This window comes from Delphinapterus leucas, chromosome 6 (genome assembly GCF_059928025.1).
Source record: "Delphinapterus leucas isolate spDelLeu-1000000601 "Yukka" chromosome 6, BTC_Dleu_Yukka2, whole genome shotgun sequence".
Classification (NCBI taxonomy): domain Eukaryota; kingdom Metazoa; phylum Chordata; class Mammalia; order Artiodactyla; family Monodontidae; genus Delphinapterus; species Delphinapterus leucas.
The window spans coordinates 38,725,689-38,738,140 of NC_143134.1; the positions used below are offsets into that span (position 1 = coordinate 38,725,689).

The following is a 12,452-nucleotide window of genomic DNA, read 5'->3' on the forward strand; positions in this document are numbered from 1 at the left end:
CTAGAGTGCGCTGAGGTTGGCTGAGTTTGCACAGTCCCCCATCTGACACCTTCTATATGTTTAATTCACTTAGAACTTCCTGGTTTTTTTCTTTCTCTTTTAAATTGGAGGCTGTGTAAGAGAATCATAATTGAATCTGCTGCCTTCTTACAATATCCCAGTTCTCTTTTTAGGTCCTGATCAGTCCCTACCAGCTCACGTGTGTGACCATGGCCGTGCTTGCCTTCTCCCTATTTCCTGGGCTCCCCTTTGCCTTCCCATTCTGGGGCCTCCCAGGTGACCATGGATAGTGTTGTAGTCTCCAACAGCCATGATGCTTTCATCTGCAAGTTAGCTGGCACAAATTGAACCCAACTGATTTAGAAGTTTATAGTGTCTGATAGAAAAATAGAAAAGAAGAAAGGTATAAAGACTGAGAGAGCCCAAAGAGAGTTACTTTTAGGAAAATTCTCCTTGACCTCATCATTCACAAGAGTTGCATATTATGGTGAAAAATAAGAAGGCACTTTATATAAAAATAATTATAATAAAATTCAGTATAAACAAAGGCTTTTAGAAGCCCCTGGCAACCTATTCAAAACATTACCTTTATTATCAGGTAAATCTATTTCTAACTTAAATATACATGCTATAATTTAATTTTCTCTGGTCCTTTTTCAGTGGCAAAATATAGTAACTGAGCTATTTTCTTGCTTTCAAGGTTCTCATTAAACTTCCTTTAAGTCTTCTCCCTATAGAAAAATTCCAGTTTCATCGACTTCTCTAAGTTGGTTTGATTCAGCAACCTTGTGATTCTTCTCTGAGCCTCTTTGCGTCCTTTTCCCTGTGGCCCTAGGGCCTGAGCAGCACTTCAGTAAACACAGGATACTGTGTATGAGAGAGAGAGCAGGCGCTCCCATTAAACATCGCATTGTATAACCTTCCGTCTCCAATTTACAGTGTAAAATGATTTCCCCCAAACAGTTTTGAAGTCAGTTGATTTACCAAAAGCATTTATCAGGATCATGTGTGTAGACATTCAGAGCTTCCATTATGGTTAAAGGGGGGATTCCAGAGGGTGTTATTTGGTTTAATTTATTGTGGCATTGGCAGGATGTAACCCCTCTGTGCCTTATGGCTCAAGGAGGTAATTATAATACAGAGCTGCAAGTCCTTGATTGGCGTGGGCTGCTCTCCTCAGGCATACTGGGCCAAAAACCCCGGCAGGCTGGAATAAGCCTGTGACATGACTGAGTGATTGGAAGGGTAACCTGAAGAACCTGCTTCCTAATTGCATCATCTGATTCATTTATCATAGCACAATATCTTGGTGCAGTGACAGGACCGTGCATAAGTATCAGAGAGATCTTGAAGACTCAGCTAGCACAGGACTGCGGTACTTTCCTCCAGAAGAAACTCGATGCCTATTACATTAGAGCTGGATTCTGAGAGTAATTAAAGTGTGATGGTCTACATAACTTGTATTTTATATGGAGCGCTGTTAATTATGTTTCCATCTCTTGGGACTATCCAGAATTAGCCCTAGAAATTCTATAGTTACCAAGATGTTGCAAAAACAAAAGATAAAAGTGTAGTACAGGTTGTACAAAGTGAAATAATCTCCCCAAATGTTCTTTGGCCTCTCAAGGATGCAAGGCTTGGTATTTTCCATTAAGACTATGAATAATAAGCCACTAACCTAATAATCACCCGAATTCTAAGTGCATGTATGTTTTTGACTTCTAAAATAAAATAAAAGTAAGTTTTCAAAACCTGTTTACTTTTGAGACTCACCCTTTGGCTCTTGTGGGCTGGACCTCCCCCAAGTACATGCCCACCTGCCACATTTGGTGCTCCTAAATAAACCAAGGTATTAACTCAGTTTGTCATCTACTGAGCAGACTGACACTTTTCAAAAGCAGATGGTCTTGTGTGTCCCTTGACAGAACAGGCAATGGAAGACCTAATCCGTAGCTTCAGACCTGACCTTAAAAACTGATGTCACCAAAAGCAGTGAAAGCCACTTGCTAATTATTCAGCTTTCTTGGCACTGTTTGGTTTCCCAAGGCTGGCCCCAAATCAGAAGGATGTTATGTTTTGCAGTTACAATTCTGTTTGTGGAGCCCAGAAAGCTATTGTTTATATTCCACATTTGAATGAAGAGTGCTGGCTGGGTGGCACTGTGCTTGGCTGCCCTGCTGCATGCCAGGGCCGGGATATACCCTGGTTCCCATGCCCTCCCATTTGATCCTTCTCTGGCTGGCCCCTCCAGCGGGATCTAGAGATTTGCCCACTAAAGAGTGCGGGGGTGGGGCGGGGGGGGTTGGTTTTGTTTATTCAGATTTTAAATCAGGAAACACTCCTGGTATTCTCTTCATAGTGCCCTTAAAATTAGTTCTTTATCTTGTCAACTATACCTCAGTAAAGATAGGGTGAAAAAGTAGTTCTTGATCTAATAAGAGCTTAAGAATAATAAACATGCAGATACCTCAGTGTCCTGCTTGACCTCCCTCGTATGAGATAAGATGCATTCTTGTTTTCATCCTCCAGATAGCAATCATAGCCACTTCCAAAAGAAAAGGAAACTTCTTTTACACAAAATTCCAAACACAGCTCCCCTTTAATAAAAAATTATACTGAAGAATTAACTCCACATCCTGGATGATGTCAGTTTTCTCTGTTTGAATAACTTCTTACTAATGTTCTAGGGTTTTCTCTTCCTGATTTCTCATTAGCAGTCTTTTAAGCATTTCGTTTTTGAGCTCTTTAATGTGATGCATGTAATTTAACAAAAGCTGAGGTAGATAATTTAGCAGTGATCGAATAGAAAAGTGTGGAGGTGGTTTCTGCTTGTAGCTAAGAGGTAAAAAAAAAAAAAAATCTCAGTAATTGCACTTTCCAGCATCGACCTCAGGGGGGCACCAGATCACCCAGCATCGTCTGTAAAGAAAGAGGCCTAGATCTCATGTTCTGTTTTCACTGCTGGGGATGCAGGACTTGGCAGCCAGTCAGGGATGAAGGGAGAGAAACAAAAAAAAAGAAAAACCAAAAAAAAGAAAACAAAACAGGGCAGTAGTTGACCTGGGAGGTCACTGCCACTCAGAGGCTGCGCCAGGAAGCAGCAGGGGGCTGAAGAGCTATCTTCCCCGCTCAGGCTACACAAACCAACAGGATAGAGGCCACTGGGCGAGGCTAGAAGAGGAACTTCAGATTTGGGGGATTTTGCTCTGCTTCCAGAGCTGGCATCCCTGTGTCTTAACCCTCTCAGAGAGCACGGGTAAATTTAAAATACAAAAGTACATTTGGTACTTGTTAATTTTTTTTTTTAAGCCCAGAAATGACAGATTTATCACTAATTAAACAATAATTGCATTATGGAGTACTGAAAAAAAATTGCTTGTAGTATAAACAACATCTGGTAAAGATTAAAAAGAAAGAATCATTTTTCCAAGCTCAAATTTGTTGAAAGAAATGTGAATGTTTTGAAACAAAACAGATCTTAAAATGCAAAAGGGATATTTACCGGCCTAAGTTTGGTATTTGAAAGAAATGAAGAAAATGGCATAATAAAAGAAAATACATGTTTATAAAGGTCCCTTATTTTACATGACAGAGGTGAAGATTTTTTATGTAAGTAGATTTTTTTTTTAACCAAATTGTTTTTGAACTCAGTAAAGGAGTTTTTTGAAATGAAACTTATGAAAAATCTTTTTTTTAAAGAAGAGTGTTATTTCTTGATGAATAGTCACCTTTTAACTTATATATTAAGACAAGGGCTCCTGCCTGTCAAGGGTTTGGAAGAGTCAGCTACACAGTGGGACATGATTGCCGGCTGTCCGGTAAGCTGGAGGAAAAGCGTCTCATCAGCAATTAATTAAAAAAAAAAGAAACTCCACTCCGGAGTGAACTATATAAAACGACATAAAAATAGATTATGAAAGAGAAGCTATCCCAGGCTTACTGAACTTCAGTTTATCTCTCACCTGAAATTTCTCTCTTTATTTTTTTAGGAAAAATATCTATGAAGGGTGATAAATGTAGACGGCTTGAGAATTTTTTTTTTCTGTGTCTTCACTGCCTTTTTGTTTTTTATGAGAGGCATTCACTTTTCTCTGTGAATTACCTCAAATCATAGTATAATTTCCCTTTCTGGTTTGTATTCTTTTGCTCCCCTCTACCCATACTCTTTCTTTCTCACACACACAAAGAATCAAAAAATGATAGAAAAAAGGAAAGATTTCTTCCTGAGAATTCTGTTCTTCCGTTTTCTTGGGCCTCTTTCAAGTGGCAGGTGGCTTGTAATAATCATTGATGAATCGGGATGAAAACAGGTTAGACACTAAGGACAGAGAGCAAGTATTGATGTTATTTGTACAGTTCACGGCACAGAATGACAAGCTGGCCTCTCCCTCACCTCTGCCTATAATGCAGGCCCAGAGAACGCAGCCACCGCGCACTTCTCTATGTTGCTTAGTCTTCCCTTGTTTTTTCGAGGGATGGAGATGGGCTGTCCTTCTGGGCAGAGAGGAGATGAGCAATGCAGTTCTGGGTAGCTGCGGCAGAGGTAAAGGGATGAGCACCCCAGAACAATCTGGTCCATAAGAAAAGGAAACCAGAGTCTGGAGCTCACCGTCATCATCTTCCATTCATCCTCTGACGTTGAGTGAAAGGATTGGGGGCAGCGTGAGGGGAGAGAAGAAGGGCATAACTCCTGTTACTGATGGCCTCCTGGTAACGTAGTTTCCCTAGACTTGAAATAATCTGTACACGGAAATCGTTAGACCATATGGAGAAGAGAAGAGCTTGAGAAGGAACAGATTTTGGTAGGATGGAGAAAAACAGACAAACAGATGGAACCCAAGAAAGGTTTTCTTTTCTGTCCTCATTTTCAAGAAAGGTTTTCTTTTCTGTCTTCCTTTTAACAGAAAAGATAATTGCCTGGATTGTGGGGCTTCGGAGCTAGGGTGTGGAGCTCTGGGTTGCAGAGTGACCTGTTGTGTTAATGTAGGGTCCTGTTTTAAAAATAAAACAGGATACAGAGGGGTTAAATGTTTGCCTCTTCCCTCACATGGATGCTGTAAAGATTTAGGGGGGAAATTTATAGCTTCCAGAGGAGCATAAATTAAGACTTTAATTCTATTTAGAGGATTCCCTTGATAAGAAAAGCGGCTTACGTTTGCTTTTGTGATTTGATGTCACTGGGACACATGCCTGGCCTGTGAGCACTCCAGGCTTCATGAGGGGACTCAGTGACCTTGAAATTATGTGCTCGGGAAGTGTGAAGAGTGTCATGTTTAAAACCATCCGTAAAGGCTGCAGATGAGAAAGCTGTTCACAACTCTGGAGTGGCGAGGGAGACTGGTTTTTAAATCAAAATCTCTGCCATTGCTGTTTCAAGCCTGGTCACCTCCAGGAGGTTCCCCTTCCTCCTAACATCTTATCTGTTTTAAAAGCTGAAACAGGTTGTAGAAGCAGGTTGAGAGCAACCAAAGTTCTGAAATATTTGGACGGAAAGAAATCTAAGAGGAGAGGCCATTGGCATGGAGAGAACAGGCAGATTCCACACAGTCTGTAGATATTTAAAACATTTGATTGAGCTGTTTTGCTAGAAAACACTGCATAAAAGAAGAGCATGTCCAAGCTCTTGTCCTCTTTCAACAAACTGAATTAGAGCTTTCTTGCTTTCCCCCTTGCTTTTCAAGGTAGCCCTGTTCTACATGTTGGATCAGCCTTTTCTTTGCCATTTGGAAATCCCTGTAATCAGTATTGAATGATTTTCTACTAGCATCAAATTTATAGAGTGGTTCTGGAGTAGTTAAACCATTTAGAACAAAGGTTCTATTTTACCATTTTCAATTTTAGTCTTATTTTCTATCAATGCATTTTTTTTTTTAGGCTCTGTGTGTCACATGACAGTGTTGTTTGGTCTTAAACACACATTGTCTATATATAAGACTTTGAAAAATCGTTCTGGCAAATTTGATGACTCACATTTCTTCAGGACGTGCAGTTTGCTTTTCCCTTTTTTTTTTTTTTTAATTTATTTATTTTATTTTTTGACTGCGTTGGGTCTTCGTTGCTGTGCACGGGCTTTCTCTAGTTGGCGGTGAGCGGGCGCTACTCTTCGTTGCGGTGCGCGGACTTCTCATTGTGGTGGCTTCTCTTGTTGCGGAGCACGGGCTCTAGGCACGCGGGCTTCAGTAGTTGTGGTGCACAGGCTCAGTAGTTGCGGTGCGCAAGCTCTAGCGCGCAGGCTCAGTAGTTGTGGCCCATGGGCTTAGTTGCTCCATGGCATGTGGGATCTTCCTGGACCAGGGCTCAAACACGTGTCCCCTGCATTGGCAGGCAGATTCTTAACCACTGCGCCACCAGGGAAGCCCTGCTCTTCCCTTCTTGTTTGATTTTTCCATTATGAATACATAGAAACTTCCATGATATTTTCTGGGCATATATCCAGTGATCTTTTAATAACTGTTATTATTTACAGTGAGGCTGAAAAGCAGAGAGATTAACTGACTTGTCTGAAATCAAAGCCAAAAAATATTCTGCCTCTCCTGTTGAACCTGCCTTTCTTCTGCCTCTCTTCAGTTTGAATTCTGCCAAATCACTGAGTTTATAATGAATTTATCTATGAAAAATTTTAGTTGGTTTCTTTTAGATAAAAATGGACATCAATGAAGGATTAGGGAGTATGGATTACTCAGAAAATAGAGATCTGTAACTTACAAATCGCAAATCTCTCTTCAAATAAAAGGAATTATCCCATCATTTTAACAAGTGACAATGCTCTTGCCTGGAGCCTTCTGTAACAGCCTGTAATGGCGGTGTATGAACACTAGATGGCGCACATTCAATGTTACAACTCGAAATGCCAGCGCAGAACAGGGTGGAAGAGAGTCTATGGAGATAGGCATCATTCTTTCTTCAGCTTGGTCTAGAAAACTTAAGAGAAAACGCATATCCTTTTTTATGTTTTTCTAGTTGAGGGGGTATGAAAAAATGTTTCCCAAAGCTAGTCATATCAAGCTCAATGTGACTCAGAGAAATTCCCTATAGAGCCAATTCACTAACCTTTGGATGCTACTGTAAAATATCTTAGAACCCAAATGGCATCTTCCTCTGGCTTAATGTCATGCTTTGAGCTCTGGCCAAAAAGATATGGAATCTGGGTCAGGCCCACTGAAGCCCCACTCAGGCCACAGTAGGTCGGCTTCTGCAGATTTATACAATCAAACCTGTCATAAAAATACTCGTGGAATTAATTAGATTGCTTTCTTCATTCAAGATGATGGTACCTTTATTCTTTTTTCGTCTGAAGTAATTTAAGCTGCTAAATTCATAGGGCACTAAGATGTAATATTATTTAGTCTGGCATGGTAGTGGCCACTACTTTCCTCAATAATAATTCTAAATTATGCACTTATTTCCTAATAAGCAGGAATGAAAAGATAGCCGGCCCAGATTCGACCTTGAGGCACGTTTAAGTCATGTGAGGAGGTCAGACACACAGGGCACATTATGTAAAACTAGCAACACAGGTAGGCTCTGTGTCTTCATTACAGCATGCCGGTAGAAGGTATATTTTAATGTTCCATGATACTTAATGACTCTTTTTTCTGTATCATATGGGCTTATTGTTGAAAATGTGGAACGTACAGAGTATAAAGAAGAAATAAAGGTTGTACATAATCTCCTTGCCCCAAGAGAACTACTGTTTGTATTTGTATGTAGGGCTTTTGCTATGAACTGGTTCTTGTTTTTTTCTAACTCACAGGAATGTACCCACTTTCTAGACACCAGCAGTTCTAGACAACTCATTTGCCTGATAAGAGCAAGTCATTATTGATGAAATGCTTCTGATAGTTTACTTTCTCATGGTCCTTTCCTTACAGCCTGCAGCTGCCTGCCACCCTGCCATATTCAGAGTTGTTGATGAAATGTTCAGGTCAGTATTGTGTGCTGTTTCTGCTAGTAAATTGGTCTAAATATGTTCAGCTTCCAAATGCGAATAAAAAACTCTGTGGTAGTCTCTGGCTGTACCACGGGGGAATTAGTTTCTGCTTCCATCCCCTCCTGCTGAGCTTTTTGGTAAAACCCAAATGTCAACGTATATTTAAAAGCCAATGCCTAAAAATTAAGGTAACTATCTTTTTTTAACCTTTTAAAATTCTAATAATAATGGTAGAAAATAAAATTACATGAGATTTACATCATTCAATATTCATGTAGAATTTTTCTCAACTCAAAATAAAGCGTAGTAGTGTTCTCCCTTCACCACATGAGGGCTGACCAATCTTTTTAAAGGATTTGAAAGCTAAGGAAAACCAAGAATAATAAATAAATGATGCCATTCTTAACAGAGCTCTTCTGAAAGGCAGAATCAACTATGCATGTTATCTTACAGCACACTAATTTTTATTCTGCAAATACCAGAACTTCTTGGTAAAGGCATTGGATTTACAATGATGAAAGATGAGGAGACCCCTGGACATTAGGTTGGGTTATGGCTGCCAGTTAGTGGGGGGCCGGACTTGCCCAACCAGGGAGGGTTTCCAGCCTCTTTCCTGGGTGCTGGTATGGCCAGGGTATCTACTCTCTTTATCCCATCCCCCGCACACTCAGCAAACAGAGGCCCCATGGCAGACAGCAGACACTGGGGAAAAGAATTTTTACAACAGCAAGTAATCCAGTACCTGGGTTGGTCTTGAAACATACCAACTTTAAGCTAAATGAGTATAGAAATAAGTCAGAATGCTGTTTTTAGTTTAAAGCTAGCAAAGTTTCAGTTGATTTTTTTGTTATTGTTTAAACAAACATAAAGAAAGGTTAGTTGTGTGAAAATGCATAGAAAACAAACCAGGAATATGCAGATTCTTCCACCACTTTGCTAGGTGGATTTGACCGAGCCATTTTAACCCCGGGGGCACCTCTTTCTCCACTTGCAAAAGCAAAAGTTCTGTGGATGTTGCATTTCTGGGCGTACAGTGCACAAATATTTGTAAAGAGCATTCCAGACCCATGTGGAAGGGATATGAAGTGCTTAATAATTTAAAAAACAAGAAAGGGAGCTCTGCATGTTTGCAATTTTAAAGAAAATCTTTAGAAAAGGATTTCACGCAAGGACTGAAAACTGATGAGTTGAGATACTGTTGCAGCTTATGGCACAAAAAAATGTTTCCATTTTTCCCTTTTACATGTCCAGGTTCACGTGTTTGCCAGGTTAATCACTGAATGTGTTGTGATCTGGCTTTGCATTGCTCAGGTACGCACTTCTGGAAACTGATGGAGCCCTAGAAGTACTAGCCACTATCCAAGTGTTTACACGATGCTTTGTAGAAGCTCTGGAAAAAGAAAACAAGCAGGTTCGTTATATTGCAGATATTATTCATTCCCCCAAAGAAAAAGAAGCTGTTAAGAGTATTTGATTAATCACCAGAAGGGAGCACTTTATTTTCACTGATTTTGATAGACTGTTTTGTTCAAGAAGAAAGCTTCCAAATAAAAACCCCAGCAAAGGTAAAACCATTTTAATTGAAAGTAAATCAAGATGGTTCCTGTTTGTCCTGTGTCCTGGTACCCAGAAGCATTTATCTACTGCTGCGCAGAGAACTCTGCCATGCCAGCACGTGCCACCCCAGAGGGTGAACTTTCTGGGCCCTGTGCTGTATGCTGTTTGTCAAGCAGGACTCTGCCCCCCCCAGGCTAGAGAGAGGTATTCTGGAGTCTATATGGCATGTGCTAAGAAGGAAATGCCACTTACTACAAAGCAATACTGGACATTCTTAATTATTAGTTTCCATTCATATCAGAGACCTAAATGTGAATTGGGTTCCAGGGGAGAAAGGAGATAGAGTGACAAGGAAATACTTGAATAATTGTAGATGAGGAGCTAGGAATGGCCATGATCAAGAGGTGTCAGTTGGACTCAGTAAGCAAGAAGCTGGATCTAGGGATCTGCAGGAGGACTTGCACTGGGGGCCGCCAGCAGAGGCAGCTGATCCATTAGAGTGACCTTTGTAACAGGAACCTTTTCTACCAGAGAGCTTTTGTCTTTGGGCATTCTAACTGGCCTGTAATTCTGATGGCCACAGACCTGATGTCTGTGTGGTGCTTTGCCTGTTCAAGTGCCCAAGCCCACTGCACTTTCCTGTGAGGTATGTCATGGTCCCTTGGTGTGCTTTCTGCAGTTTCACTGAGGAGAGCACCGCTGTGATGCTTGGTTGTGCTAAAATCCCACACACTCCAACGCCAAGAAACCTCTCGGGTTTTAGCAGAGGTTTCTGTTTTTTAAGGCAACGATAAATATTTATGATGCTTTTTTCCCATCTTCTCTTTCCCAAGGGAAGTTAGCTAGACTGTAGCAAACAGCATTATCAATGGTATCCAGCCTGGAATTCGGGAGGAGAGCTCTGCTGAAAGGCACTGGCTGGCCCTCACACTTATTTTGAGGCATAACTATAAATATCTTTTATCTTCCCTGAGTATTCTTAGTATTTCCAATTAGGAACTGACCTCTAGAAAACCTGTGCCTTTGACTCCTGGAACAGACCTAGGTTACGGCGGAGGGCACCGGTGAAAGAAGTATTGCTCTGTACCGTTAGCCTGAGTCTGTTTTCCTTACCAGCTTTTCCCCTGAGTTGCAGGGTTGGCCTTGGCACTTTAGATTTGGACTGGTTGAACTGTTCTTACAGTCACTTTTAATTTAAAATAGTACCCTGCCCAGGCTACATGTGTCTGCTGGTGTGAGGGGCACAGATCGGGTTCTGGTGGAAGGCAGGGCAGGGATCCAAAAAGAAACAGGAGTTCAGTGCCCTCGCCTTGGGTTCAGGATACAAGAGCAATAACCTCTTAACTTTGCAAATGCCTTCATCCACATTTGTTATGTCATTTCTTTTCCTGGGGCTGTTCCTGATTGCCTGCCTTTCTAGTCGATGCCATTCTCATCATCAATCCCCTGCCTTCCTTAGTGCCCCTTTGTAGATTAATCATAATCCCTGATGCATGACATCCTTTGTCCTACTTGGTCCATGCATGGCCCTCTTTTCTTTCGGTGTTTTATCCATCCATCCACGTATTCATTCTTAATAAATGAGTATCTACCAGCCTGACATCCAACAAGACCTGGCCCACTATAGCAACTTTCAGGTATCCACGTGCTCCTCCTCTATCCTGTCACTTTGACTTTCTCCCCTCAGGTAGCTGCTGTTTTGATTTTATGTTGATCATTCCTTTGCTTTTTCTGAAAATAGTTTGATCACGGGTATATGATTGCTAAACCATGTTTTCTTTACTTGTGACTGTTTTTGCACTTTATAAAACAAACAACAGATAAGAGTAGCACACCGTATGTAGCCTTTTGAGCCTTGTTCTTTCCAGCATCATGCTACCAGGATTGCTCTGTGCTGTGCATGGTCGTGGTCCTGGTGGGGATTGCTGTGTAGAGCTCTGTTGGGAAAGTGTACCACAATGTAGCTATCTTCCTGGTGGTGGGCTTTTGGATTATTTCCAGATTTTGTTTTCTTTCATAAACAATGTTGCTCTGAACATCCTGGGGCATATACTTAGGACTGGAAGTGCTGGTTATTAGGAGTGATTTGGCAGATACTGCCAAATTGTTTTCATACATACTTGTGCCAATTTACATTCCCCCCAGCAGTTTGGTTATTTTTTAGAATGATATCTTTTTTTTTTTTTTACATTTTTTTTGATGCAACCATTTTTAAAGTCCTTCATTGAATTTTTACAATATTGCTTCTGTTTTATGTTTTGGTTTTTTGGCCACGAGGCATGTGGCATCTTAGCTCCCCGAACAGGGATCGAAACTGGCACCCCCTGCATTGGAAGGCGAAGTCTTAACCACCGGACCGCCAGGGAAGTCCCTCCCCCCAGCAGTTTATGAGACATCCCATTAATCCACATTCTTTCCCATTGTCAGAAATGTTTATCATCAGTGCTTCTCATTCTCTTTTTATCCTTTCCTCTCACCCTTGTTTTAGTTGGAGAGCACAGTGCAGCTCCATCAGTGTGCCCAGTCGGACTAGTAGGCAGAAACTTAAGGCTGTCATGACAAGCCTCTCTTCTGAGCTTGCATAACGAATGGCTCCAGTACAAACAGCAAATCAGTTCAGGTTCTGGTGCCAGTAGTACAGAGTTTAATAATGTACTAGACTAAATCTCCCACAGATAAAAACTATAAACTCTGGGGAAAATATTTTTTTAAATTATTTGAAGGTACTGGAGAGCAACCCAAAAAGCAGATTAAAACTGGCGGGGATTCAACCCTTGAAAAAGGAAACCACATTGGGTAATCTTCTAACTTTTCCATGAGGGCTCTCATGTAAGGGGTGGAAGGGGGGTTGAGTGGGTGGAGGGGTGAGGGGGTGAGGGGGTGGCCAGAGCTCAAGGCACAATCTGATTGACTTGAGGTGTCAAAAGACAGAGCTGTGGGCTGCCAGAGGAACCAAAAATAGATG

General features: G+C 41.2%; 1 protein-coding gene across 1 annotated transcript in view; it reads left to right on the forward strand.

Moving 5' to 3' along the window:
* The window catches only part of FANCC (FA complementation group C), a 264,472-nt gene that overhangs the window by 229,366 nt on the left and 22,654 nt on the right, over positions 1–12,452 (forward strand). Inside the window, exons 9-10 of the mRNA XM_089913032.1 lie at positions 7,872–7,924; positions 9,242–9,341. Coding sequence (XP_089769158.1) covers positions 7,872–7,924; positions 9,242–9,341 — 153 coding nt within the window. The remainder of the gene's footprint in view (positions 1–7,871; positions 7,925–9,241; positions 9,342–12,452) is intronic.